This window comes from Oncorhynchus mykiss, chromosome 27, assembly GCF_057628025.1.
Source record: "Oncorhynchus mykiss isolate SJ-2025 chromosome 27, ASM5762802v1, whole genome shotgun sequence".
Classification (NCBI taxonomy): Eukaryota; Metazoa; Chordata; class Actinopteri; order Salmoniformes; family Salmonidae; genus Oncorhynchus; species Oncorhynchus mykiss.
Genome location: NC_143048.1, coordinates 41069175 through 41096187, shown reverse-complemented (window position 1 = coordinate 41096187; position 27013 = coordinate 41069175). Strand labels below are relative to the sequence as shown.

The window sequence follows — 27013 nt, the reverse complement described above, 5'->3', positions numbered from 1 at the left end:
GATTTAGTATGTATAAGCTGGAAGTAGAAGCCTAAGAGTTGTTGTTCACTAGTTACTCCAATTAGGGGAGGGATAGTAGACTCCAGTGTGATGAGAGAGAGTTCTGCAAACAATAGGTTTAATGTATAGTTATTAATGGACAAGTCAGAAATGTCAACAATGCTCATCATTGTACACACACACACACACACACACACACACACACACACACACACACACACACACACACACACACACACACACACACACACACACACACACACACACACACACACACACACACACACACACACACACACACACACACACACACACACACACACACAGACAAACAACTATTTTCTTGAAACAAAAGGCAAGAGAATAAAAAGATGATAGCTTTGCCAATAAACATGTTTCTCCATAGAAGAGCGTGTCCTATCGGGAAAACGTAGTTATAAAGCCCCCAGCAGTGTGGTCCATATCACCCACTGTTGTTCTGAGCCTCTGCTAAGACCTCCAGAGGACTAGTCTGTTCATTTATGAACTATGACATACAATGAGCTCCAAACGTATTGGGACAGTGACGCATTTTCGGCTCTGTACTCCGGCACTTTGGATTTGAAATGATACAATGACTATGAGATTAACGTGCAGGTTGTCAGCTTTCAATTGAGGGTATTTTCATCCATATCGGATGAACCGTTTAGAAAGTAGTAAAGTAGTAAAAAGTTAAGCATTTGGTCCCAACAAGCTTGTGACTGACTTCATTTTCTGTTAGTTTTGGTTGTGTTTCAGACTCTTTTGTGCCCAATAGAAATGACTGATAAATCAGGTATTGTGTCATTTTGGAGTCACTTTTATTGTAAATAATAATATAATATGTTTTCTAAACACATCTACATTAATGTGGATGTGACCATGATTACGGATAATCCTGAATGAATCACAGATGCACAAATGTCATACCCCCGCCGAAAAATGCTAATTTCCCCTGTTATTGTAAGGGTGAAAGGTTAGCATACCTCTTGAAGGTATGATATTGGTGCGTCTGTAACTTTCTCATTACTTTTGTAGCTCACTATATTACACCACTGGGTCCTTTTTAAATGACGGTATATTAATACATTATACTGCTAAATGACGGTTTATTAATAAATTATACAGCTAAATGACGGTTTATTAATAAATTATACTGCTAAATGACGGTTTATTAATAAATTATACTGCTAAATGACGGTTTATTAATAAATTATACTGCTAAATGACGATTTATTAATACATTATACTGCTAAATGACGATTTATTAATACATTATACTGCTAAATGACGATTTATTAATACATTATACTGCTAAATGACAGTATATTAATACATTATACTGCTAAATGACGGTATATTAATAAATTATACTGCTAAATGACGATTTATTAATACATTATACTGCTAAATGCTAATAACAGTAAATCTGTTTGTTTGCTGTAGAACGCTCTCATATGCTATCTATTAGGGGGTTTTCATCTTAGTTTTCTCATGCTGTTCATATTGAGCTCTTATTGCTAGGTTTACTATGTAGATTGTTATTGCTGGAAATAGAAGGTCCATATTGCTTGCTAGTAAGATCCTTATTGCTGTAAATACTGAAACAATACCCTATATAAGTGTTTGACTAAATTCTGGTAATGATGTCAGGATATCAGTCTTCGCTACCCCACAGCTGTCAGATGACCAGAAACAGTTGACATCACAGCTGTTGTTAGTAGATGGTACAGTAGTGCGGGGCTGTATGTTGTGTTTCTGGGTCAGGAACGGGTCACAGTAGAATATCTTCCAGGTCACAAGGTCACAGGTAGGTGGTGGCCTCTCTGTTCTCTCTCTCTCTGGCCTGGGCCACGGCAACATTAATACACTGGAGCCACTCCTCAGCATGCTTCTCATCACGAGCCTTCAGGACGTATGTTTTACTGTCCGTGAAGATCTCAAAGGCCCGAGGGAGACCCCGCTCACGTCGCTTCTTAGCCACCACCTGGACAGACAGACAGACAGACAGACAGACAGACAGACAGACAGACAGACAGACAGACAGACAGACAGACAGGCAGACAGACAGACAGGCAGACAGACAGACAGGCAGACAGACAGACAGACAGGCAGACAGACAGACAGACAGACAGACAGGCAGACAGACAGACAGGCAGACAGACAGACAGACAGACAGGCAGACAGGCAGACAGGCAGACAGACAGACAGACAGACAGACAGACAGACAGACAGACAGACAGACAGACAGACAGACAGACAGACAGACAGACAGGCGAAGAGACAGACAGACAGACAGGCGAAGAGACAGACAGGAGAGAGGGTTATCAGAAGTGGACAAAGGGTATGAATGGAATTGTTGTTACATGAATGGACTTGGAAGTTCACCCACCTTGACGCTCTGCACTTTGCTCAGCTCGATGGTGCTGTCGTCTAGCTCATCCTTCTGTAGTAGACAAGACAGGACAGAGATAAACCTTTCAGCAACATGGAGAGATTCTAGTTAAACATTAATAAATAGTTATAAATGCACACTTTGGAGCAGCAATCCAATTCTATTGATGTCGTTTCACTATCACCACTACACCGGTACACTGTCCTTCTCTCAGCACATATCAAAGCTGCAGGCTAAAGTTAAATCTAGACTTGGTTTCCTCTATCGTAACCGCTCCTCTTTCACCCCAGCTGCCAAACTAACCCTGATTCAGATGACCATCCTACCCATGTTAGATTACGGAGATGTAATTTATAGATCGGCAGGTAAGTGTGCTCTCGAGCGGCTAGATGTTCTTTACCATTCGGCCATCAGATTTGTCACCAATGCTCCTTATAAGACACAGCACTGCACTCTATAGTCCTCTGTAAACTGGTCAATTCTGTATACCCGTCGCAAGACCCACTGGTTGATGCTTATTTATAAAACCCTCTTAGGCCTCACTCCCCCCTATCTGAGATCCACTGCATCCTCCACATACAACACCCGTTCTGCCAGTCACATTCTGTTAAAGGTCCCCAAAGCACAGACATCTCTGAAACTCCTCCTCTTTTCAGTTCGCTGCAGATAGCGACTGGAACGAGCTGCAACAAACACTCAAACTGGACAGTTTTATCTCAGTCTCTTCACTCAAAGACTCAATCATGGACACTCTTACTGACAGTTGTGGCTGCTTTGCGTGACGTATTGTTGTCTCTACCTTCTTGCCCTTTGTGCTGTTGTCTGTGCCCAATAATGTTTGTACCATGTTTTGTGCTGCTACCATGTTGTGCTGCTGCCATGTTGTGTTGCTACCATGTTGTTGTCATGTGTTGCTGCCTTGCTATGTTGTTGTCTTAGGTCTCTCTTTATGTAGTGTTGTGGTGTCTTTCTTGTCGTGATGTGTGTTTTGTCCTATATTTTTATTTTTAATCTCATCCCCCATCCCCACAGGAGGGCTTTTGCCTTTTGGTAGGCCCTCATTGTAACTAAGAATTTGTTCTTAACTGACTTTCCTGATTAAATAATGGTTAAATAAAACAAAAAACATGATGAATGGCATTTTATGTCGTTTCCCTATCACCACTACACATGATGAATCAAATAAAATGTTAATTAGCCATATGCACCGACTACAACACCCACTACACTGACTACAGCCACATGCACCGACTACAACACCGACTACAGCCACATGCACCGACTACAACACCGACTACAGCCACATGCAAAGACTACAATTACCGACTACACAGACTACAGCCACATGCACCGACTACAACACAGACTACACTGACTACAGCCACATGCACCGACTACAACATAGACTACACTGACTACAGCCACATGCACCGACTACAACACAGACTACACTGACTACAGCAACATGCACCGACTACAACACAGACTACACCGACTACAGCCACATGCACCGACTACAACACCGACTACACCGACTACAGCCACATGCACCGACTACAACACCGACTACAGCCACATGCAAAGACTACAATTACCGACTACACAGACTACAGCCACATGCAACGACTACAGCCACATGCACCGACTACAACACAGACTACAGCCACATGCACCGACTACAACACAGATTACACCGACAACAGCCACATGCAATGACTACAACACAGACTACACCGACTACAGCCACATGCACCGACTACAACACAGACTACACCGACTACAGCCACATGCAATGACTACAACACAGACTACACCGACTACAACACAGATTACACCGACTACAGCCACATGCAACGACTACAACACAGACTACACCGACTACAGCAACATGCACCGACTACAACACAGACTACACCGACTACAGCCACATGCACCGACTACAACACAGACTACACTGACTACAACACAGATTACACCGACTACAGCCACATGCACAGACTACACCGACTACAACACAGATTACACCGACTACAGCCACATGCAACGACTACAACACAGACTACACCGACTACAGCAACATGCACCGACTACAACACAGACTACACCGACTACAGCAACATGCACCGACTACAACACAGACTACACCGACTACAGCCACATGCACCGACTACAACACAGACTACAATGACTACAGCCACATGCACCGACTACAACACAGACTACACCGACTACAGCAACATGCACCGACTACAACACAGACTACACCGACTACAGCAACATGCACCGACTACAACACAGACTACACCGACTACAGCAACATGCACCGACTACAACACAGACTACACCGACTACAGCCACATGCACCGACTACAACACAGACTATACCGACTACAGCAACATGCACCGACTACAACACAGACTACACCGACTACAGCCACATGCACCGACTACAACACAGACTACACCGACTACAGCCACATGCAACGACTACAACACAGACTACACCGACTACAGCAACATGCACCGACTACAACACAGACTACACCGACTACAGCAACATGCACCGACTACAACACAGACTAAACCGACTACAGCCACATGCACCGACTACAACACAGACTACACCGACTACAGCCACATGCACCGACTACAACACAGACTACACCGACTACAGCAACATGCACCGACTACAACACAGACTACACTGACTACAGCAACATGCACCGACTACAGTGAAATGCTTACTTACAAGCCCTAAACAACACTGCTGTTTTAAGAAAAAATAAAAGTAACAAATAATTAAAGAGCAGCAGTATAATAACAATAGCAAGGCTATATACAGGGAGTACCAGTACAGAGTCAATGTGGAGGCTATATACAGGGGGTAACAGTACAGAGTCAATGTGGAGGCTATATACAGGGGGTACCGGTACAGAGTCAATGTGGAGGCTATATACAGGGGGTACCGGTACAGAGTCAATGTGGAGGCTATATACAGGGGGTACCGGTAGAGAGTCAATGTGGAGGCTATATACAGGGTGTACCGGTACAGAGTCAATGTGGAGGCTATATACAGGGGGTACCGGTACAGAGTCAATGTGGAGGCTATATGCAGGGGGTACCGGTACAGAGTCAATGTGGAGGCTATATACAGGGGGTACCAGTACAGAGTCAATGTGGAGGCTATATACAGGGGGTACCGGTACAGAGTCAATGTGGAGGCTATATACAGGGGGTACCGGTACAGAGTCAATATGGAGGCTATATGCAGGGGGTACCGGTACAGAGTCAATGTGGAGGCTATATACAGGGGGTACCAGTACAGAGTCAATGTGGAGGCTATATACAGGGGGTACCGGTACAGAGTCAATGTGGAGGCTATATACAGGGGGTACCGGTACAGAGTCAATGTGGAGGCTATATACAGGGTGTAACGGTACAGAGTCAATGTGGAGGCTATATACAGGGGGTACCGGTACAGAGTTAATGTGGAGGCTATATACAGGGGGTACCGGTACAGAGTTAATGTGGAGGCCATATACAGGGGGTACCGGTACAGAGTCAATGTGGAGGCTATATACAGGGGGTACCGGTACAGAGTCAATGTGGAGGCTATATACAGGGTGTAACGGTACAGAGTCAATGTGGAGGCTATATACAGGGGGTACCGGTACAGAGTTAATGTGGAGGCTATATACAGGGGGTACCGGTACAGAGTTAATGTGGAGGCCATATACAGGGGGTACCGGTACAGAGTCAATGTGGAGGCTATATACAGGGGGTACCGGTACAGAGTCAATGTGGAGGCTATATACAGGGGGTACAGGTACAGAGTCAATGTGGAGGTTATATACAGGGGGTACCGGTACAGAGTCAGTGTGGAGGCTATATACAGGGGGTACCAGTACAGAGTCAATGTGGAGGCTATATACAGGGTGTAACGGTTCAGAGTCAATATGGAGGCTATATACAGGGTGTAACGGTTCAGAGTCAATGTGAAGGCTATATACAGGGTGTAACGGTTCAGAGTCAATGTGGAGGCTATATACAGGGTGTAACGGTTCAGAGTCAATGTGAAGGCTATATACAGGGTGTACCGGTACAGAGTCAATGTGGAGGGTATATAGAGGGTGTAATGGTTCAGAGTCAATGTGGAGGCTATATACAGGGTGTACCGGTTCAGAGTCAATGTGGAGGCTATATACAGGGTGTAACGGTTCAGAGTCAATGTGGAGGCTATATACAGGGTGTAACGGTTCAGAGTCAATGTGGAGGCTATATACAGGGGGTACCGGTACAGAGTCAATGTGGAGGCTATATACAGGGTGTAACGGTTCAGAGTCAATGTGGAGGCTATATACAAGGTGTAACGGTTCAGAGTCAATGTGGAGGCTATATACAGGGTGTAACGGTTCAGAGTCAATGTGGAGGCTATATACAGGGGGTACCGGTACAGAGTCAATGTGGAGGCTATATACAGGGTGTAACGGTTCAGAGTCAATGTGGAGGCTATATACAGGGTGTAACGGTTCAGAGTCAATGTGGAGGCTATATACAGGGTGTAACGGTTCAGAGTCAATGTGGAGGCTATATACAGGGGGTACCGGTAGAGAGTCAATGTGGAGACTATATACAGGGTGTACCGGTACAGAGTCAATGTGAAGGCTATATACAGGGTGTACCGGTACAGAGTCAATGTGGAGGGTATATAGAGGGTGTAATGGTTCAGAGTCAATGTGGAGGCTATATACAGGGTGTACCGGTTCAGAGTCAATGTGGAGGCTATATACAGGGTGTAACGGTTCAGAGTCAATGTGGAGGCTATATACAGGGTGTAACGGTTCAGAGTCAATGTGGAGGCTATATACAGGGTGTACCGGTACAGAGTCAATGTGGAGGGTATATAGAGGGTGTAATGGTTCAGAGTCAATGTGGAGGCTATATACAGGGTGTACCGGTTCAGAGTCAATGTGGAGGCTATATACAGGGTGTAACGGTTCAGAGTCAATGTGGAGGCTATATACAGGGTGTAACGGTTCAGAGTCAATGTGGAGGCTATATACAGGGGGTACCGGTACAGAGTCAATGTGGAGGCTATATACAGGGTGTAACGGTTCAGAGTCAATGTGGAGGCTATATACAAGGTGTAACGGTTCAGAGTCAATGTGGAGGCTATATACAGGGTGTAACGGTTCAGAGTCAATGTGGAGGCTATATACAGGGGGTACCGGTACAGAGTCAATGTGGAGGCTATATACAGGGTGTAACGGTTCAGAGTCAATGTGGAGGCTATATACAGGGTGTAACGGTTCAGAGTCAATGTGGAGGCTATATACAGGGTGTAACGGTTCAGAGTCAATGTGGAGGCTATATACAGGGGGTACCGGTAGAGAGTCAATGTGGAGACTATATACAGGGTGTACCGGTACAGAGTCAATGTGGAGGCTATATACAGGGTGTACCGGTACAGAGTCAATGTGGAGGCTATATACAGGGTGTAATGGTTCAGAGTCAATGTGCAGTGGCACCGGTTAGTTGAGGTAATACGTACATATAGGTAGAGTTATTAAAGTGATTATGCATAGATAATAACAGACAGTAGCAGCAGCGTAAAAGTGGGGGGGGGGGGGGGGGGGGGTTGTTGATGGTGTTTCACTATCACCCCTACTCATGATGAATGGCATTTTTCTGACACACTTAAACCCTGCCAGGTTCCCGAGAGGCACATTTATAATATTAACATTAAACATTGTGCCACTGACGTGTTTAACTGTTGAACAGCTGCCTTGCGGCTGTTGTAGACAACCTGTTGTTTAATTCCACATATTTCAGCGACAAAATAAAAGTTTGCCAGGATTAGTACGTTAGCGCAAAACATCAACTTTTATGGTGCTCTTGCAAAGATTTACTGCACTAAGCTGCTCATGTATGCAGTAAGACAAGAGGGTGTTTTATTGTCGTGGTCCTTATATAAGGGAGGAAATGAAATCCTAGAGCCCATAAGCACGGCCTCTAATGCTCTACCCCTTAAGACCGCTACATCTCTCTGACTCGTGTAATACACTGTTATCTCCCATCTCACACGTCAGGATGCCTCTGGAATGTGTGTGTGTGTGTGTGTGTGTGTGTGTGTGTGTGTGTGTGTGTGTGTGTGTGTGTGTGTGTGTGTGTGTGTGTGTGTGTGTGTGTGTGTGTGTGTGTGTGTGTGTGTGTGTGTGTGTGTGTGTGTGCGTGTGTGTGCGTGCGTGCGTGTATCTGTGTGTGATACACCACAGCCATATCCTTATGGACCATTGGCGAGGGACCAGCTAGATGCTATTCTCCATAGACCTATACCCACATTCTAAGAGCCCCCTCACCCCCCGGCCGGCTATAGTTCTGTAGCGTGTTTGTGTGTGCGTGTGTTGTGTGTGGAGGGTCTGTCTTCTGTTAGCTCCAGTGGTTAAGCTGCTCATGTATTCACACAGATTGAAGGAGAAGTCAATGTACTCCTCTCGCCACTCCCCTAGTTCCTATTGCGTGTGTCCTAAGGCTTTGGGGAAACGGTTAGGGGAAATGCAGCGGTGCACAAAGGACATTAATAATCATCCAGGTGGGGTTGTTCTGAGGTGACTTATTATGATCTCTCACTCTACACCGACAGAAGTGCCTCGGGGTATAGGTTAAGGGTATAGGTTAGGGGTATAGGTTAGTGGTATGGGTTAGTAGTATAGGTTAAAGGTATAGGTTAAGGGTATAGGTTAGGGGTATAGGTTAAGGGTATAGGTTAGGGGTATAGGTTAGTGGTATGGGTTAGTAGTATAGGTTAAAGGTATAGGTTAGGGGTATAGGTTAGTGGTATAGGTTAAGGGTATAGGTTAGGGGTATAGGTTAGGGGTATAGGTTAGTGGTATGGGTTAGTAGTATAGGTTAAAGGTATAGGTTAGGGGTATAGGTTAGTGGTATAGGTTAGGGGTATACGTTAAGGGTATGGGTTAGTGGTATAGGTTAGTGGTATAGGTTAAGGGTATAGGTTAGGGGTATATGTAAGTGGTATAGGTTAGGGGTATATGTTAAGGGTATGAGTTAGTGGTATAGGTTAGTGGTATAGGTTAAGGGTATGGGTTAGTGGTATAGGTTAGTGGTATAGGTTAAGGGTATGGGTTAGTGGTATAGGTTAGGGGTATATGTTAAGGGTATGGGTTAGTGGTATAGGTTAAGGGTATGGGTTAGTGGTATAGGCTAGTGGTATAGGTTAAGGGTATGGGTTAGTGGTATAGGTTAAGGGTATGGGTTAGTGGTATAGGTTAGTGGCATAGGTTAGGGGTATAGGTTAGTGGTATAGGTTAAGGGTATGGGTTAAGGGTATGGGTTAGTGGTATATGTTAGTGGTATAGGTTAAGGGTATGGGTTAGTGGTATAGGTTAAGGGTATGGGTTAGTGGTATAGGTTAAGGGTATGGGTTAGTGGTATAGGTTAGTGGTATAGGTTAAGGGTATGGGTTAGTGGTATAGGTTAGTGGTATACATAAGGGCAATAGGTTAGTGGTATAGGTTAGGGGTATAGGTTAGTGGTATGGGTTAGTGGTATAGGTTAGTGGCATAGGTTAGTGGTATGGGTTAGTTGTATGGGTTAGTGGTATAGGTTAGGCATATAGGTTAGGCATATAGGTTAGTGGTATAAGTTAGGCATATAGGTTAGTGGTATAGGTTAGGCATATAGGTTAGTGGTATAGGTTAGGCATATAGGTTAGGGGTACAGGTTAGTGGTATAGGTTAGGCATATAGGTTAGTGGTATAGGTTAGGCATATAGGTTAGGGGTACAGGTTAGTGGTATAGGTTAGGCATATCGGTTAGTGGTATAGGTTAGGCATATAGGTTAGGGGTACAGGTTAGTGGTATAGGTTAGGCATATAGGTTAGTGGTACAGGTTAGTAGTATAGGTTAGGCATTTAGGTAAGTGGTATAGGTTAGGCATATAGGTTAGTGGTACAGGTTAGTGGTATGGGTTAGTGGTATAGGTTAGTGGTATACGTAAGGGGAATAGGTTAGTGGTCTAAGTTATGGGTTGATTTGGAACTGATTCATTGTCACGGCAAGATTGAGCTCAGAAAACAAGAGACAAAGAGGAGGTCCAATTTGTGGCTTTAAACAGCTGTTGTGTCACGGATCCCTCTGGAACTTTCATTACGCACACCTGGCCCCTATTCCCACTCATTGTATTTGTATATATGTGCCCTTTCTTCACTATGGTGCTGTCGATTATTGTTACAATGTCCGTTGGTGGTGTGAGTACCTGTGCTGTGTTGTTTTGGCTTTCGTGCCCTTGTGAATTGCGCAAATGATTACGGGTCTTGTCCCGTGTATTAATCATTGTGCGCATGTGTTATTTATTCGAGGTACTCTTCACACTTTTGTTTTTGGTTTCTACCCTGTGTTTTGTTACGTGTTTGTTTGGTCTTCGTCCCCGTGCCTTTACATGGCACGCCGTAATTTGGGCTTAATAAAAAAAACTATTACGCATTCCTGCGCCTGTCTCCCGAATCTACTTATACCAGCGTGACATGTGGTGAGAGGGAATTGCTGGTGACAATACAAAGAATATTGTCTTGGGCAAGAGACTTCAATTTCACTTATCCTTTCAACCATCTAAAAATGTTTGTCAAAGGCTGTGGGGAAAGTCCTCAGAACTCTCCCTCTCTCCCTCCCTCCACGGGAAACATATGTTAACAATGCCTAAGCAAGTGAACTAGAAAATAAACAAAAGCGAAATACACAATAAAAATTAACAGTAAACATTACACTCACAACAGTTCCAAAATAATAGACATTACAAATGTCGTATTATGTTCAAATAGTTAAAGTACAAAAGGGAAAATAAAGATAAATATGAGTTTTAAAATTTTAAAATGGTGTTTGTTCTTCACTAATTGCCCTTTTCATGTGGCAACAAATATTGCTGCTGTGATGGCACATTGTGGTATTTCACCCAGATAGATATGGGAGTTTATCAAAATTGGGATTGTTTTCAAATTGTTTGTGGGTCTGTGTAATCTGAGGGAAATATTTGTCTCTAGTGTGGTCATACATTGGATTGGGCAGGAGGTTAGGAAGTGCAGCTCAGTTTCCACCTCATTTTGTGGGCGGTGTGCACATAGCCTGTCTTCTCTTGAGAGCCAGGTCTGCCTTCGACGGCCTCTCTCAATAGCAAGGTTATGCTCACTGAGTCTGTACATAGTCAAAACTTTCCTTAAATTTGGGTCAGTCACAGTGGTCAGGTATTCTGCCACTGTGTAATCTCTGTTTAGTGCCAAATAGCATTCTAGTTTGCTCTGTGTGGCAGGCTTACAATGGTGGCAAAAAAAATTACATTTGAGAGTGTGCTGACTAGTGCTATAGGGAGTACAGCTGGAGGTTGAATGTTTGAAGGGGTACGGGACTATAGAATGTTTGGGAACCACTGCTCTAGGAAATCTGTATTTGTGGCAACTGGACCTTGTTTGGAACACCATTTTTTTTCTTCTTACTGAGATGTACCACTTTCCATCCATTTGTATAGCAGACCCTCATGCCAAATTGAGTAAAAATATTTTTGGAAATCAACGAAGCATGAGAAGACTTTGAGTTTGTTTGTCAATTAGAGTGTGCAGGGTGAATAAGTGGTCTGTCTTACAGTAATTTGGTAAAAAAAAGCTAATTTGATATTGGCTGAGAACATTGTTTTCACTGAGGAAATGTACGAGTCTACTGTTAATGATTTTCCCAAGGTTGCTGTTGACGCATCTCTTTCTCTCTCTCAACAACAACAACAACAACATGGCATTGACTAACAATAAGGTCTCTCATCTAATCCCTGCTCAATGATATACACATACACCAACACTACACACACACCAACAGCACAATAAAACAGATCTAATTACATTGTGGCTGAAGTTGAATGAATACTGTATTTGTTTTTTTCAATGTAATAAAGTTGAGTGTTTCGCTTTGTTTGGCACATGGTGATGACTCGTGGGCTTTCTGATGACTACGTGACCTCAACATGTTGTTTTACGGCCTCGTTCTCTCAAAGGCAACACTGTTTTTCTTTGCACAATAATTATTTCTGCCGTAAAGTCCAATGAACTTACACCAAGTTCGGCCTCAAAGTAAGTCAGAATCAAACACTAGTTAGTTGGAGCGATTTGTATCGTTAAAACACAGTGGTCTCCCCATCTTCGCACACACGCACACACATACACACACACTGCCAGTATCATCTCCTTCCTTCTCTGGTTTTCATTTGTTTTTTTGCTGCTACTTCTGAGTGTCGATTTTCATACATAGTTATTAAAGGGAAGAATGACTCAAGAAGTTGCAGCATCATAATCTGACCTTGGGCGTCCCCCAAGGCTCAATACTGTGGCCAAAGTTATTACAGTCATCTCTAGTGGATTCCCCAGAGTGACGTTAGACCTTGTTTCACCCAACATCACATCATGATTCAATTAAGAAGAAAAAGAAAAAGTAGAATAGGAAAACACATAAGGACAGGGAGTCCAGTGACTAACAGTGCTGTCAGGATATGGGGAGGCATATTTCTGTCTAAAATATATTTCTGCCCCCTGTGTATATGATGTGATATACCCTATTGTCCTGAGGGTAAATTTGACTTGAACAACTAGATGGTAATTGTACATGAAGTACAATTGGTGGGACTTGATTTACCTTTATACAAGTATTTTTGTGGTAAAAGTTAAAAAAAGTTTTTATTTACTATTTAAAGCAAAGCAGTTTTAAAGTATGTATGGTTTTGATTTTTTATTTATTTAACTAGGCAAGTCAGTTATGAACAAATTCTTATTTTCAATGACGGCCAAGGAACAGTAGGTTAACTGCCTGTTCAGGGGCAGAACGACAGATTTGTACCATGTCAGCTCGGGGATTTGAACTTGCAACCTTTCGGTTAGTAGTCTAACGCTCTAACCTGCCGCCACATGGTAGAGGTAGTGTCTGCAATGGTGACTGGTAAAAGTGGCAAGAAAAGGTATGTGGATTGGAATTACCTGGATTTCTGCATAAATTGGTGATAAAAATGTATCTTATCTTCATCTAAGTCACAACAGTAGACAAACACAGTCTTCTTAAACTAATAACACACAAACAAATATACGTTTTCATGTATTTATTGAACACACCGTGTAAACAGGGTGCAAAAAGTGTGTGAACCCTTGGAATTAATAACTGGTTGACCCTCCTTTGGCAGCAATACCCTCAACCAAACGTTTTCTGTCAGGAGGAATTTTGGACCATTCCTCCTTACAAAACTGTTTCAGTTCAACAATATTCTAGGGATGTCTGGTGTGAACTGCTCTCAATTGGGTTGAGGTCAGGACTCTGACTGGGCCACTCCAGAAGACTTATTTTCTTCTGCGTATTTTCATATTTTCTGTCCACAGAATATTTTTCCAGTAGTGCTGTGGAACATCAAGGTGCTATTTTGCAAACTTCAGACGTGCAGCAATGTTTTTTGGACAGCAGTGGCTTCTTCAATGGAGTCCTCCCATGAACACCTATCTTGTTTAGTGTTTTATGTATCGTAGACTCGTCAACAGAGATGTTAGCATGTTCCAGAGATTTCTGTAAGTCTTTAGCTGACACTCTAGGCAGCTCTAACCAACATCTCCAATCTCGTCTCATTGATTGAACTCCAGGTTAGCTGACTACTGACTACAATTAGCTTTTGGAGAAGCTATTAGCTTAGGGGTTCACATACTTTTTCCAACCTACACTGAGAATGTTTAAATGATGTATTCAATATAGACAACAAAAATACAATAATTTGTGTGTTATTAGTTAAAGCACACTGTGTTTGTCTATTGTTGTGACTTAGATGAAGATCAGATCAAAGTTTATGACCAATTTATGCAGAAATCCAGGTCATTCCAAAGGGTTCACATAAATTTTCTTGCCACTGTACGTAGTTGAACAAGCATGTACCTGAAAAGTTAGGATAGCCTGAACATAGGAATGTTGGTTTGCTGTATCAATCTTGAACAGATGAAAAATTAATGTTGGTGAGTTATTTTATGCAAATGTATTTGGTTCTAGTTAATAAAAGTTACAAAAAAATCAGAAGTTAGTATAGCTTGAACATGTGAAAGCTTGTTTGGTGTATGTAGCTTGAATGGTTCAAGAGTTACTGTTGGTCGGTTATGTTATGCTAATTTGTGCACATTGACATAGTTACTAGTTAATACTAGTTTTAAAGAAATTAGAAGTAAGGATAGCCTGAACATGTGAAAGTTGGTTTGGTGTCTCTTGCTTGAACGGCTCAAGAGTTACCATTGGTGACTTATTTTATGTAAATGTTTGCAAATCTAAGTTATAATTGATAAAAGTTTGAAAGAATTTGAAGTTAAAGTAACCTAAACATGTGAAATATGGTTTGGTGTCTCTAGCTTGAACGGTTCAAGATTTACTGTTGGCTAGTTATAAAGAATCAATAATTTGATAGCCTTTATGTTTTAAATATGGTCTTGTAACTTAATTGGCCAAGAAGCAGGACCCTTTTGAATTGCTACCTCTGTATTCCTGTGGTTCTCATTCAAACACATGTTCATTTCTGGACATTTAGTTCATTTCTAGCCTATAGTTAAAAAATGGTATATAGTATGAAAAATGTTTTGACAAGCAATCTAAGTAGAGTCAGTCTAAACATCTCAGCGTTGGTTTGGACTTAATAGCTTAAGCGGTGAAAGATTACATAGAAATAATCTACAATTCTAGACCTACCATTCTAGTCTATGGCTCTTTTTTTGCCATTGAAATGCATCGGTATCCATAGCAACAGCTCCATTTGGGCTGCACGATGACGCGATATGAGAGAGCTGTTAGCTGACGTTAGCTAGCTTGCTTTTTTGTCACTCGGTTTGGCCTACAAACTATTATGACCACTCTATGGAAAAAGATGAGACTCTCACGAACATGTTGTGTTTACATGCTTTGCTCTCGGACGCACACAGGCCTTACAAACTCGTGTCTGAAAGTCCCCTGGTACCAGTTGAAAAAGTGAATGGAAGTACAGTACCAGTCAAAAGTTTGGACACACCTGCTCATTCAAAGTTTATTTTTTATTTGTACTGTTTTCTACATTGTAAAATAATAGTGAAGACATCAAAACGATGAAATAACACATATGGAATCACGCAGTAACCAAACAAGTGTTCAACAAATCAAAGTATATTTCATATTTGAGATTATTCAAAGTAGCCACCCTTTGCCTTGATGACAGCTTTGCACACTCTTGGCAATCTCTCAACCAGCTTCATGAGGTAATCACCTACATTTCAATTAACTCAATAGGTTGTGAAAAGGTAAGGGTGGTATACAGAAGATAACCCAGTTTGGTAAAAGACCAAGTCCATATTATGGTAAGAACAGCTCAAATAAGCAAACAGTGCATCATTACTTTAAGACATGAAGGTCAGTCAATACGGAACATGTCAAGAACGTTTCTTCAAAACCATAAAGCGCTATGATGAAACTGGCTCTCACGAGGACCGCCACAGGAAACGAAAAGATCTTATTCTGTTGGCACTCGAAAAGGCCTCAGTTACATTACAAATGGTATTTTTGTTCGATAAATTTCTTCTTTATATCCATAAAAACTCAGTTCAGCAGGCTGTCAATAATCCACTCGGTTGGATTGAATCCCAAACGTTACCAATAAACTTATCCAAACAAGTCAATCAACGTTTATAATCAATCCTTAGGTACCCTAATACGCAAATAAACAATCAAATTTAAGACGGAGTATCATTATTGTCTTTACCGGAGAAAACAAAAAGAACGCGCTCTCTCGGCCATGCGCATGGAAACACTACAGTCAAAATAGGAGCCCTTAGAAAAACTAATTATTCTCCCTCATATTTCCAAAAGCCAGCATGAAACTCTTTCTAAAGACTGTTGACATCTAGTGGAAGCCCTAGGAACTGCAATCAGGCACGATTTCACCCTATTATAAAAGTGCCAGCCATTGAAATCAGTGGTAGGATGAACATTTTTTGGGGGGGATGGTTTGTCCTCGGGGTTTCGCCTGCTATTTCAGTTCTGTTATACTCACAGACATTATTTTAACAGTTTTAGAGTATTTTCTATCAAAATCTACCAATTATATGCATATCCTAGCTTCTGGGCCTGAGTAGCAGGTAGTTTACTTTGGGCACACTTTCATCCGGACGTCAAAATACCGCCCCCTATCCCAAAGAAGTTAACTGACTTGCCTAGTTAAATTAAAACATACATTTAAAAAAGGACACCAAGAAGAAAATACTTGATTGGACCAAGAAACGAGCAATGGATATTAGACAGGTGGAAATGTGTTCTGATGAGTCCAAATTTGAGATTTTTTTGTTCCAACCTCCGTGTCTTAGTGAGACACAGAGTAGGTGAACGGATGATCTCTGCATGTGTGGTTCCCACCGTGAAGCACGGAGGAGGAGCTGTGACAGTGTGGGGGAGCTTTGCTGGTGGCACTGTCTGTGATTTATTTAGAATTCAAGGCACACTTAACCAGCATGGCTACCACAGCATTCTGCAGCAATACTCCATCCCATCTGGTTTGTGCTTAGTGGGACATCATTTGTTTGTCAACAAGACAATGACCCAATGCACCTCCAGGCTGTGTAAGGGCTATTTTACCAAGAAGGAGAGTGATGGAAAGCTGCATCAGATGACCTGGCTTCCACAATCACCCAACCTCAACCCAAATGAGATGGTTGGGAATGAGTTGGACCACAGAGTGAAGGTAAAGCAGCCATCAAGTGCTCAGCATATGTGGGAACTCCTTCAAGGATTGTTGGAAAAGCATTCCTCATGAAGCTGGTTGAGAGAATGACAAGCGTGTGCAAAGCTGTCATCAAGGCAAAGGATAGCTACTTTGAAGAATCAAAAATATATTTTGATTGGTTTAACACTTTTTTGGTTACTACGTGATTCCATATGTGTTATTTCATAGTTTTGATGCCTTCACTATTATTCTACAATGTAGGAAATAATACAAAACAAAAAAAAACCTTGAATGAGGAGGCGAGTAGGTCCAAACTTTTGACTGGTAAGGTATTTATGGAGACTGTATATACAAGCATTCTGCTACACCCGCAATAACATCTGCTAAACACGCGTACGTGCCACATACAATTTGAATTGATTTGTTTAGTGCCAAAAATAAGGTGTTAAATACAAGTAAAAAATTTAATAAAAACGTTTTCTTACCTTTCTTATGTCTCTCAGATATAGGACACACACTTAGGAACAAACTTTAGATGTTTTATTATCACACTTAATTAAAGTATTGAAAGGTTTGAAAGGAATACATACAGATTTTCCCTTCCGGAAGAGGAGCTGGTTTCCTGCCAGGGTGAAGTAGCGAGTCTTCCAGCGTTTGATGAACTTCCAGCGAACCTGCTTCTCTTTCAGTTTCCCCTCTATCAGCGGCTGGCCATCCTCGTTCACCACTGGAGAGACAAATCAAAACAACATAACGCTCCACATCCACTCACTTTTACCACCTGCTATTGCAGTGTATGCACCAACTGTATGTACCAACTGTATGTACCAACTGTATGTACCAACTGTATGCACCAACTGTATGTACCAACTGTATGTACCAACTGTATGTACCAACTGTATGTACCAACTGTATGTACCAACTGTATGTACCTACTGTATGCACCAACTGTATGTACCAACTGTATGCACCAACTGTATGTACCAACTGTATGTACCAACTGTATGTACCAACTGTATGTACCAACTGTATGTACCAACTGTATGCACCAACTGTATGTACCAACTGTATGTACCAACTGTATGTACCAACTGTATGTACCAACTGTATGTACCAACTGTATGCACCAACTGTATGTACCAACTGTATGTACCAACTGTATGTACCAACTGTATGTACCAACGGTATGTACCAACTGTATGTACCAACTGTATGTACCAACTGTATGTACCTACCAACCTACTGAGCTCAACAACAAAACAAAAATACATGAAGACACGATGATTGAAAAAAAGGAGGAATGGCTGAATAATTGCAGATAGTATACCCCTTTCCTCTCTTCTTTAGTCTTGTCTAAATTCACAGGAACAGCCAAATAGGTCTATACAGTATCTATACCAATGTTGTGTATTCTCCCCTCCCTATACCAATGTTCTGTATACTCCCCTCCCTATACCAATGTTGTGTATACTCCCCTCCCTATACCAATGTTGTGTATACTCCCCTCCCTATACCAATGTTGTGTATACTCCCCTCCCTATACCAATGTTGTGTATACTCCCCTCCCTATACCAATGTTGTGTATACTCCCCTCCCTATACCAATGTTGTGTATACTCCCCTCCCTATACCAATGTTGTGTATACTCCCCTCCCTATACCAATGTTGTGTATACTCCCCTCCCTATACCAATGTTGTGTATACTCCCCTCCCTATACCAATGTTGTGTATTCTCCCCTCCCTATACCAATGTTGTGTATTCTCCCCTCCCTATACCAATGTTCTGTATACTCCCCTCCCTATACCAATGTTGTGTATACTCCCCTCCCTATACCAATGTTGTGTATACTCCCCTCCCTATACCAATGTTGTGTATACTCCCCTCCCTATACCAATGTTGTGTATACTCCCCTCCCTATACCAATGTTGTGTATACTCCCCTCCCTATACCAATGTTGTGTATACTCCCCTCCCTATACCAATGTTGTGTATTCTCCCCTCCCTATACCAATGTTGTGTATTCTCCCCTCCCTATACCAATGTTCTGTATACTCCCCTCCCTATACCAATGTTGTGTATACTCCCCTCCCTATACCAATGTTGTGTATACTCCCCTCCCTATACCAATGTTGTGTATTCTCCCCTCCCTATACCAATGTTCTGTATACTCCCCTCCCTATACCAATGTTGTGTATACTCCCCTCCCTATACCAATGTTGTGTATACTCCCCTCCCTATACCAATGTTGTGTATACTCCCCTCCCTATACCAATGTTGTGTATACTCCCCTCCCTATACCAATGTTGTGTATACTCCCCTCCCTATACCAATGTTGTGTATACTCCCCTCCCTATACCAATGTTGTGTATACTCCCCTCCCTATACCAATGTTGTGTATACTCCCCTCCCTATACCAATGTTGTGTATACTCCCCTCCCTATACCAATGTTCTGTATTCTCCCCTCCCTATACCAATGTTCTGTATTCTCCCCTCCCTATACCAATGTTGTGTATACTCCCCTCCCTATACCAATGTTCTGTATTCTCCCCTCCCTATACCAATGTTCTGTATTCTCCCCTCCCTATACCAATGTTCTGTATTCTCCCCTCCCTATACCAATGTTCTGTATTCTCCCCTCCCTATACCAATGTTGTGTATACTCCCCTCCCTATACCAATGTTCTGTATTCTCCCCTCCCTATACCAATGTTGTGTATACTCCCCACAGATGCTGTGCTTCAGTGAAATTCTCCTGTCAAAGAGAACGGTAGCCAAAACTCCTTCAGTTGAGTCCCACCAGGCAACGTTGTTTCCACGTCATTTCAACCAACAAAATCAATGTGATGATGTTGAATCAACGTGGAACAGCATTTAATTATATGTCAGATAGACAGGGGGAGGAGGGAGAGAGAGGAAAAGAGACAGACAGAGAGTGGTGGACAACCACACACACTCTCACACCTATTACCTTTCACTTCAAAAGCATTCCAATGGTTTAACACTTAGGAAGATGATCAAGTCCCAACTGCTTCTCCCTTTCGCCCCTAGGAGAGGAAAACAACCTGGGAGTTCTCTCTCTCTCTCTCTCTCTCCAACATCGTTAAGAGTTGGGAAGAAATTTCACTGTTTTAAATGGCACCATGCAACTTTTAAATACTGTGTTTGTCTACAATGCATAGTCAGCATTTTCATAACAAGATGAAAACAAAGACATCTGAAAACAGTTATTACCTACTGTACGTATCCATCAGAGATGTGTGGTTCTACGGAACAGGGATCTGTATGGACATGCCTGCTATCAGACTGTCTCACCTACGTATCAAGACTATTTATGGTGAGTCATTATTACACTGGTGCATTGTGTAATATGTGTTCTGATGGGGGTCAGTGTCATCAGGAGGGCAAGAGGGTGACTGAGGGATCACTGTTGGAACAAGGATGGGGAGTCTGAGCCCAGAGGGATACCTAATGGAGGATGGTCTCCCTGTTAAATAAGGAAAGTCAGAGATTCTCTTTTAGTTTGTTTTTATTTTGCCGGATTCATCCGTTTTTTTGTTGTTGTTGTTGTTTTCAGAATCGTAGAATAGAATTGTTTCTATTCATGGTTGTCCCTGTTTCTTTCTTTGGGCACCAAGCCCCGTTGAGACAGATTGAAGCCCCCGTCGAGACAGATTCAAGCCCTGTCAAGAGAGATTCAAACCCAGTCAGGACAGATTCAAGCCCCACCGAGACAGAGCCAAGCCCCGTCGGGACAGATTCAAGCCCTGTCAAGACAGATTCACTGGAGAGCCACACAAACACAAACAGCCTACTTATTAAATAACAAAACTGCTAATATTGCATTTATTCCAAAATACTACTGTACCAGTCACAGACGCTACTACTGTACCAGTCAGAGGCTACTACTGTACCAGTCACAGAGGCTACTACTGTACCAGTTACAGACACTACTACTGTACCAGTCAGAGGCTACTACTGTACCAGTCACAGAGGCTACTACTGTACCAGTCACAGAGGCTACTACTGTACCAGTCACAGAGGCTACTACTGTACCAGTTACAGACGCTACTACTGTACCAGTCAGAGGCTACTACTGTACCAGTCACAGAGACTACTACTGTACCAGTCACAGAGGCTACTACTGTACCAGTCACAGAGGCTACTACTGTACCAGTCACAGAGGCTACTACTGTACCAGTCACTGAGGCTACTACTGTACCAGTCACAGAGGCTACTACTGTACCAGTCAGAGGCTACACATCCACTGTAACACGACAGTATCAGAGAGTTACTACAGTGGCTAGAGAATCAAAGACAATAGACTCAGGAGTGACATAGCCTGGTCCCAGATCTGTTTGAGCTTTTGCCTACTCAATCAAGCCTATAGACATTTATCAAATGTTTGGCATGACAATTCCACAAGGAACAGAAACAGTCCGGCACCCAGGCTATATTATAGAGATCAGAAACAGACCGGTACCCAGGCTATATTAAAGAGATCAAAAACAGTCTGGCACCCAGGCTATATTAAAGACATCAGAAACAGACCGGTACACAGGCTATATTAAAGAGACTAGAAACAGACTGGTACACAGGCTACATTAAAGAGATCAGAAACAGACTGGTACCCAGGCTATATTAAAGAGACTAGAAACAGACTGGTACCGAGGCTATTAAAGAGACTAGAAACAGACTGGTACCCAGGCTATATTAAAGAGACTAGAAACAGACTGGTACCGAGGCTATTAAAGAGATCAGAAACAGACTGGTACCCAGGCTACATTAAAGAGATCAGAAACAGACTGGTACCCAGGCTACATTAAAGAGATCAGAAACAGACTGGTACCCAGGCTATATTAAAGAGACTAGAAACAGACTGGTACCGAGGCTATTAAAGAGATCAGAAACAGACTGGTACCCAGGCTACATTAAAGAGATCAGAAACAGACTGGTACCCAGGCTACATTAAAGAGACTAGAAACAGACTGGTACCGAGGCTATTAAAGAGATCAGAAACAGACTGGTACCCAGGCTATATTAAAGAGACTAGAAACAGACTGGTACCGAGGCTATTAAAGAGATCGGAAACAGACTGGTACCCAGGCTATATTAAAGAGACTAGAAACAGACTGGTACCCAGGCTACATTAAAGAGATCAGAAACAGACTGGTACCCAGGCTATATTAAAGAGACTAGAAACAGACTGGTACCGAGGCTATTAAAGAGACTAGAAACAGACTGGTACCCAGGCTATATTAAAGAGACTAGAAACAGACTGGTACCGAGGCTATTAAAGAGATCAGAAACAGACTGGTACCCAGGCTACATTAAAGAGATCAGAAACAGACTGGTACCCAGGCTACATTAAAGAGATCAGAAACAGACTGGTACCCAGGCTATATTAAAGAGACTAGAAACAGACTGGTACCGAGGCTATTAAAGAGATCAGAAACAGACTGGTACCCAGGCTACATTAAAGAGATCAGAAACAGACTGGTACCCAGGCTACATTAAAGAGACTAGAAACAGACTGGTACCGAGGCTATTAAAGAGATCAGAAACAGACTGGTACCCAGGCTATATTAAAGAGACTAGAAACAGACTGGTACCGAGGCTATTAAAGAGATCGGAAACAGACTGGTACCCAGGCTATATTAAAGAGACTAGAAACAGACTGGTACCCAGGCTACATTAAAGAGATCAGAAACAGACTGGTACCCAGGCTATATTAAAGAGACTAGAAACAGACTGGTACACAGGCTACATTAAAGAGATCAGAAACAGACTGGTACCCAGGCTATATTAAAGAGACTAGAAACAGACTGGTACCGAGGCTATTAAAGAGACTAGAAACAGACTGGTACCCAGGCTATATTAAAGAGACTAGAAACAGACTGGTACCGAGGCTATTAAAGAGACTAGAAACAGACTGGTACCCAGGCTATATTAAAGAGATCAGAAACAGACTGGTACACAGGCTACATTAAAGAGATCAGAAACAGACTGGTACCCAGGCTATATTTGTTACGGTGCGTGAATGAGGACCCAAAAGCGAATTAACTTAAACAGAGCTTCTTTAATTACCAAACATAGGTAGGCTCAGACGGACCGGCAGATTCCGACAGGACAAGACAAGGTTACAGCAAACATGACGACAGTCTGGTTCAGGCATGAAACACAACAAACAAGAATCCGACAAGGACAGGAACAGAAACAGAGAGAGATATAGGGACCTAATCAGAGGGAAAAAGGGAACAGGTGGGAAACGGGGTGAATGGGTAGTCAGAGGAGACAAGGAACAGCTGGGGGAAAGCGTGGGAGAAAAGGTAACCTAACAACGACCAGCAGAGGGAGACAGGGTGAAGGGAAAGGACAGAGACAAGACACAACATGACAGTACATGACAGTACCCCCCCACTCACCGAGCGCCTCCTGGCGCACTCGAGGAGGAAACCTGGCGGCAACGGAGGAAATCCTCGATCAGCGCACGGTCCAGCACGTCCCGAGAGGGAACCCAACTCCTCTCCTCAGGACCGTACCCCTCCCAATCAACGAGGTACTGGTGACCACGGCCCCGAGGACGCATGTCCAAAATTCTACGGACCCTGTAGATGGGTGCGCCCTCGACAAGGATGGGGGGGGGGGGGGGGGGGAGACGAGCGGGGGCGCGAAGGACGGGCTTGATGCAGGAGACATGGAAGACCGGGTGGACGCGACGAAGGTATCGCGGAAGATGAAGTCGAACTGCGACAGGATTAATGACCCGAGAAATACGGAACGGACCAATGAACCGCGGGGTCAACTTGCGAGAAGCCGTCTTAAGGGGAAGGTTCTGAGTGGAGAGCCAAACTCTCTGACCGCGACAATATCTAGGACTCTTAGTTCTACGCTTATTAGCAGCCCTCACAGTCTGCGTCCTATAACGGCAAAGTGCAGACCTGACCCTCTTCCAGGTGCGCTCGCAACGTTGGACAAAAGCCTGAGCGGAGGGGACGCTGGACTCGGCGAACTGAGATGAGAACAGCGGAGGCTGGTACCCGAGGCTACTCTGAAAAGGAGATAGCCTGGTCGCAGACGAAGGAAGCGAGTTGTGGGCGTATTCTGCCCAGGGGAGCTGTTCTGACCAAGACGCAGGGTTACGAAAAGAAAGACTGCGTAAGATGCGACCAATAGTCTGATTGGCCCGTTCTGCTTGACCGTTAGACTGGGGGTGAAAGCCGGAAGAGAGACTGACGGAAGCCCCAATCAAACGGCAAAACTCCCTCCAAAATTGAGACGTGAATTGCGGACCTCTGTCCGAAACGACGTCTGACGGAAGGCCATGAATTCTGAAAACATTCTCGATGATGATTTGTGCCGTCTCTTTAGCAGAAGGAAGCTTAGCAAGGGGAATGAAATGAGCCGCCTTAGAGAACCTATCGACAACCGTAAGAATAACAGTCTTCCCCGCTGACGAAGGCAGTCCGGTGACAAAATCTAAGGCGATGTGAGACCACGGTCGAGAGGGAATAGGAAGCGGCCTGAGACGGCCGGCAGGAGGAGAGTTACCGGACTTAGTCTGCGCGCAGACCGAACAAGCAGCCACGAAACGACGCGTGTCATGCTCCCGGGTGGGCCACCAAAAACGCTGGCGAATGGAAGCAAGCGTACCCCGAACGCCAGGGTGGCCGGCTAACTTGGCAGAGTGAGCCCACTGAAGAACGGCCAGACGAGTAGGAACGGGAACGAAAAGAAGGTTCCTAGGACAAGCGCGCGGCGACGGAGTGTGAGTGAGCGCTTGCTTTACCTGCCTCTCAATTCCCCAGACAGTCAACCCGACAACACGCCCCTCAGGGAGAATCCCCTCGGGGTCAGTGGAGGCTACTGAAGAACTGAAGAGACGAGACAAAGCATCAGGCTTGGTGTTCTTAGAGCCCGGACGATAAGAAATCACGAACTCGAAACGAGCGAAAAACAGCGCCCAACGCGCCTGACGCGCATTAAGTCGTTTGGCAGAACGGATGTACTCAAGGTTCCTATGGTCAGTCCAAACGACAAAAGGAACGGTCGCCCCCTCCAACCACTGTCGCCATTCGCCTAGGGCTAACCGGATGGCGAGCAGTTCGCGGTTACCCACATCATAGTTACGTTCCGACGGCGACAGGCGATGAGAAAAATACGCGCATGGGTGGACCTTGTCGTCAGAGAGGGAGCGCTGAGAAAGGATGGCTCCCACGCCCACCTCTGACGCGTCAACCTCGACAACGAACTGTCTAGAGACGTCAGGTGTAACAAGGATAGGAGCGGATGTAAAACGATTCTTGAGGAGATCAAAAGCTCCCTGGGCGGAAACGGACCACTTAAAGCACGTCTTGACAGAAGTAAGGGCTGTGAGAGGAGCTGCCACCTGACCGAAATTACGGATGAAACGACGATAGAAGTTCGCGAAGCCGAGAAAGCGCTGCAGCTCGACGCGTGACTTAGGGACGGGCCAATCAATGACAGCTTGGACCTTAGCGGGATCCATCTTAATGCCTTCAGCGGAAATAACAGAACCGAGAAATGTGACGGAGGAGGCATGAAAAGTGCACTTCTCAGCCTTCACAAAAAGACAATTCTCTAAAAGGCGCTGGAGGACACGTCGAACGTGCTGAACATGAATCTGGAGTGACGGTGAAAAAATCAGGATATCGTCAAGGTAAACGAAAACAAAGATGTTCAGCATGTCTCTCAGGACATCATTGACTAATGCCTGAAAGACAGCTGGAGCGTTAGCGAGGCCGAAAGGAAGAACCCGGTATTCAAAGTGCCCTAACGGAGTGTTAAACGCCGTCTTCCACTCGTCCCCCTCCCTGATGCGCACGAGATGGTAAGCGTTACGAAGGTCCAACTTAGTGAAAAACCTGGCTCCCTGCAGGATCTCGAAGGCTGAAGACATAAGAGGAAGCGGATAACGATTCTTCACTGTTATGTCATTCAGCCCTCGATAATCTATGCAGGGGCGCAGAGACCCGTCCTTCTTCTTGACAAAAAAAAACCCCGCTCCGGCGGGAGAGGAGGAGGGGACTATGGTACCGGCGTCAAGAGCTACAGACAAATAATCTTCGAGAGCCTTACGTTCGGGAGCCGACAGAGAGTATAGTCTACCCCGGGGGGGGGGTGGTTCCCGGAAGGAGATCAATACTACAATCATACGACCGGTGTGGAGGAAGAGAGGTGGCCCTGGACCGACTGAACACCGTGCGCAGATCGTGATATTCCTCCGGCACCCCTGTCAAATCACCAGGCTCCTCCTGTGAAGAAGAGACAGAGGAAACAGGAGGGATAGCAGACATTAAACATTTCACATGACAAGAGACGTTCCAGGAGAGGATAGAATTACTAGACCAATTAATGGAAGGATTATGACAAACTAGCCAGGGATGGCCCAAAACAACAGGTGTAAAAGGTGAACGAAAAATTAAAAAAGAAATGGTTTCACTATGATTACCAGAAACAGTGAGGGTTAAAGGTAGCGTCTCACGCTGAATCCTGGGGAGAGGACTACCATCCAGGGCGAACAAGGCCGTGGGCTCCTTTAACTGTCTGAGAGGAATGTCATGTTCCCGAGCCCAGGTCTCGTCCATAAAACAGCCCTCCGCCCCAGAGTCTATTAAGGCACTGCAGGAAGCTGACGAACCGGTCCAGCGTAGATGGACCGACAAGGTAGTGCAGGATCTTGAAGGAGAGACAGGAGTAGTAGCGCTCACCAGTAGCCCTCCGCTTACTGACGAGCTCTGGCCTTTTACTGGACATGAAGTGACAAAATGACCAGCGGAACCGCAATAGAGACAGAGGCGGTTGGTGATTCTCCGTTCCCTCTCCTTAGTC

General features: G+C 44.0%; 1 protein-coding gene across 1 annotated transcript in view; it reads right to left on the bottom strand.

Annotated features, from left to right (window-relative positions):
• Window positions 1–825: 825 nt before the first annotated feature.
• The window catches only part of LOC110507223 (ventricular zone-expressed PH domain-containing protein), a 170117-nt gene continuing 143929 nt past the window's right edge, over window positions 826–27013 (bottom strand). Inside the window, 3 exon segments of the mRNA XM_090223997.1 lie at window positions 826–2005; window positions 2411–2464; window positions 17756–17892. Of these exon segments, the coding sequence (XP_090080123.1) occupies window positions 1823–2005; window positions 2411–2464; window positions 17756–17892 (374 nt within the window). The 3' untranslated portion in view covers window positions 826–1822.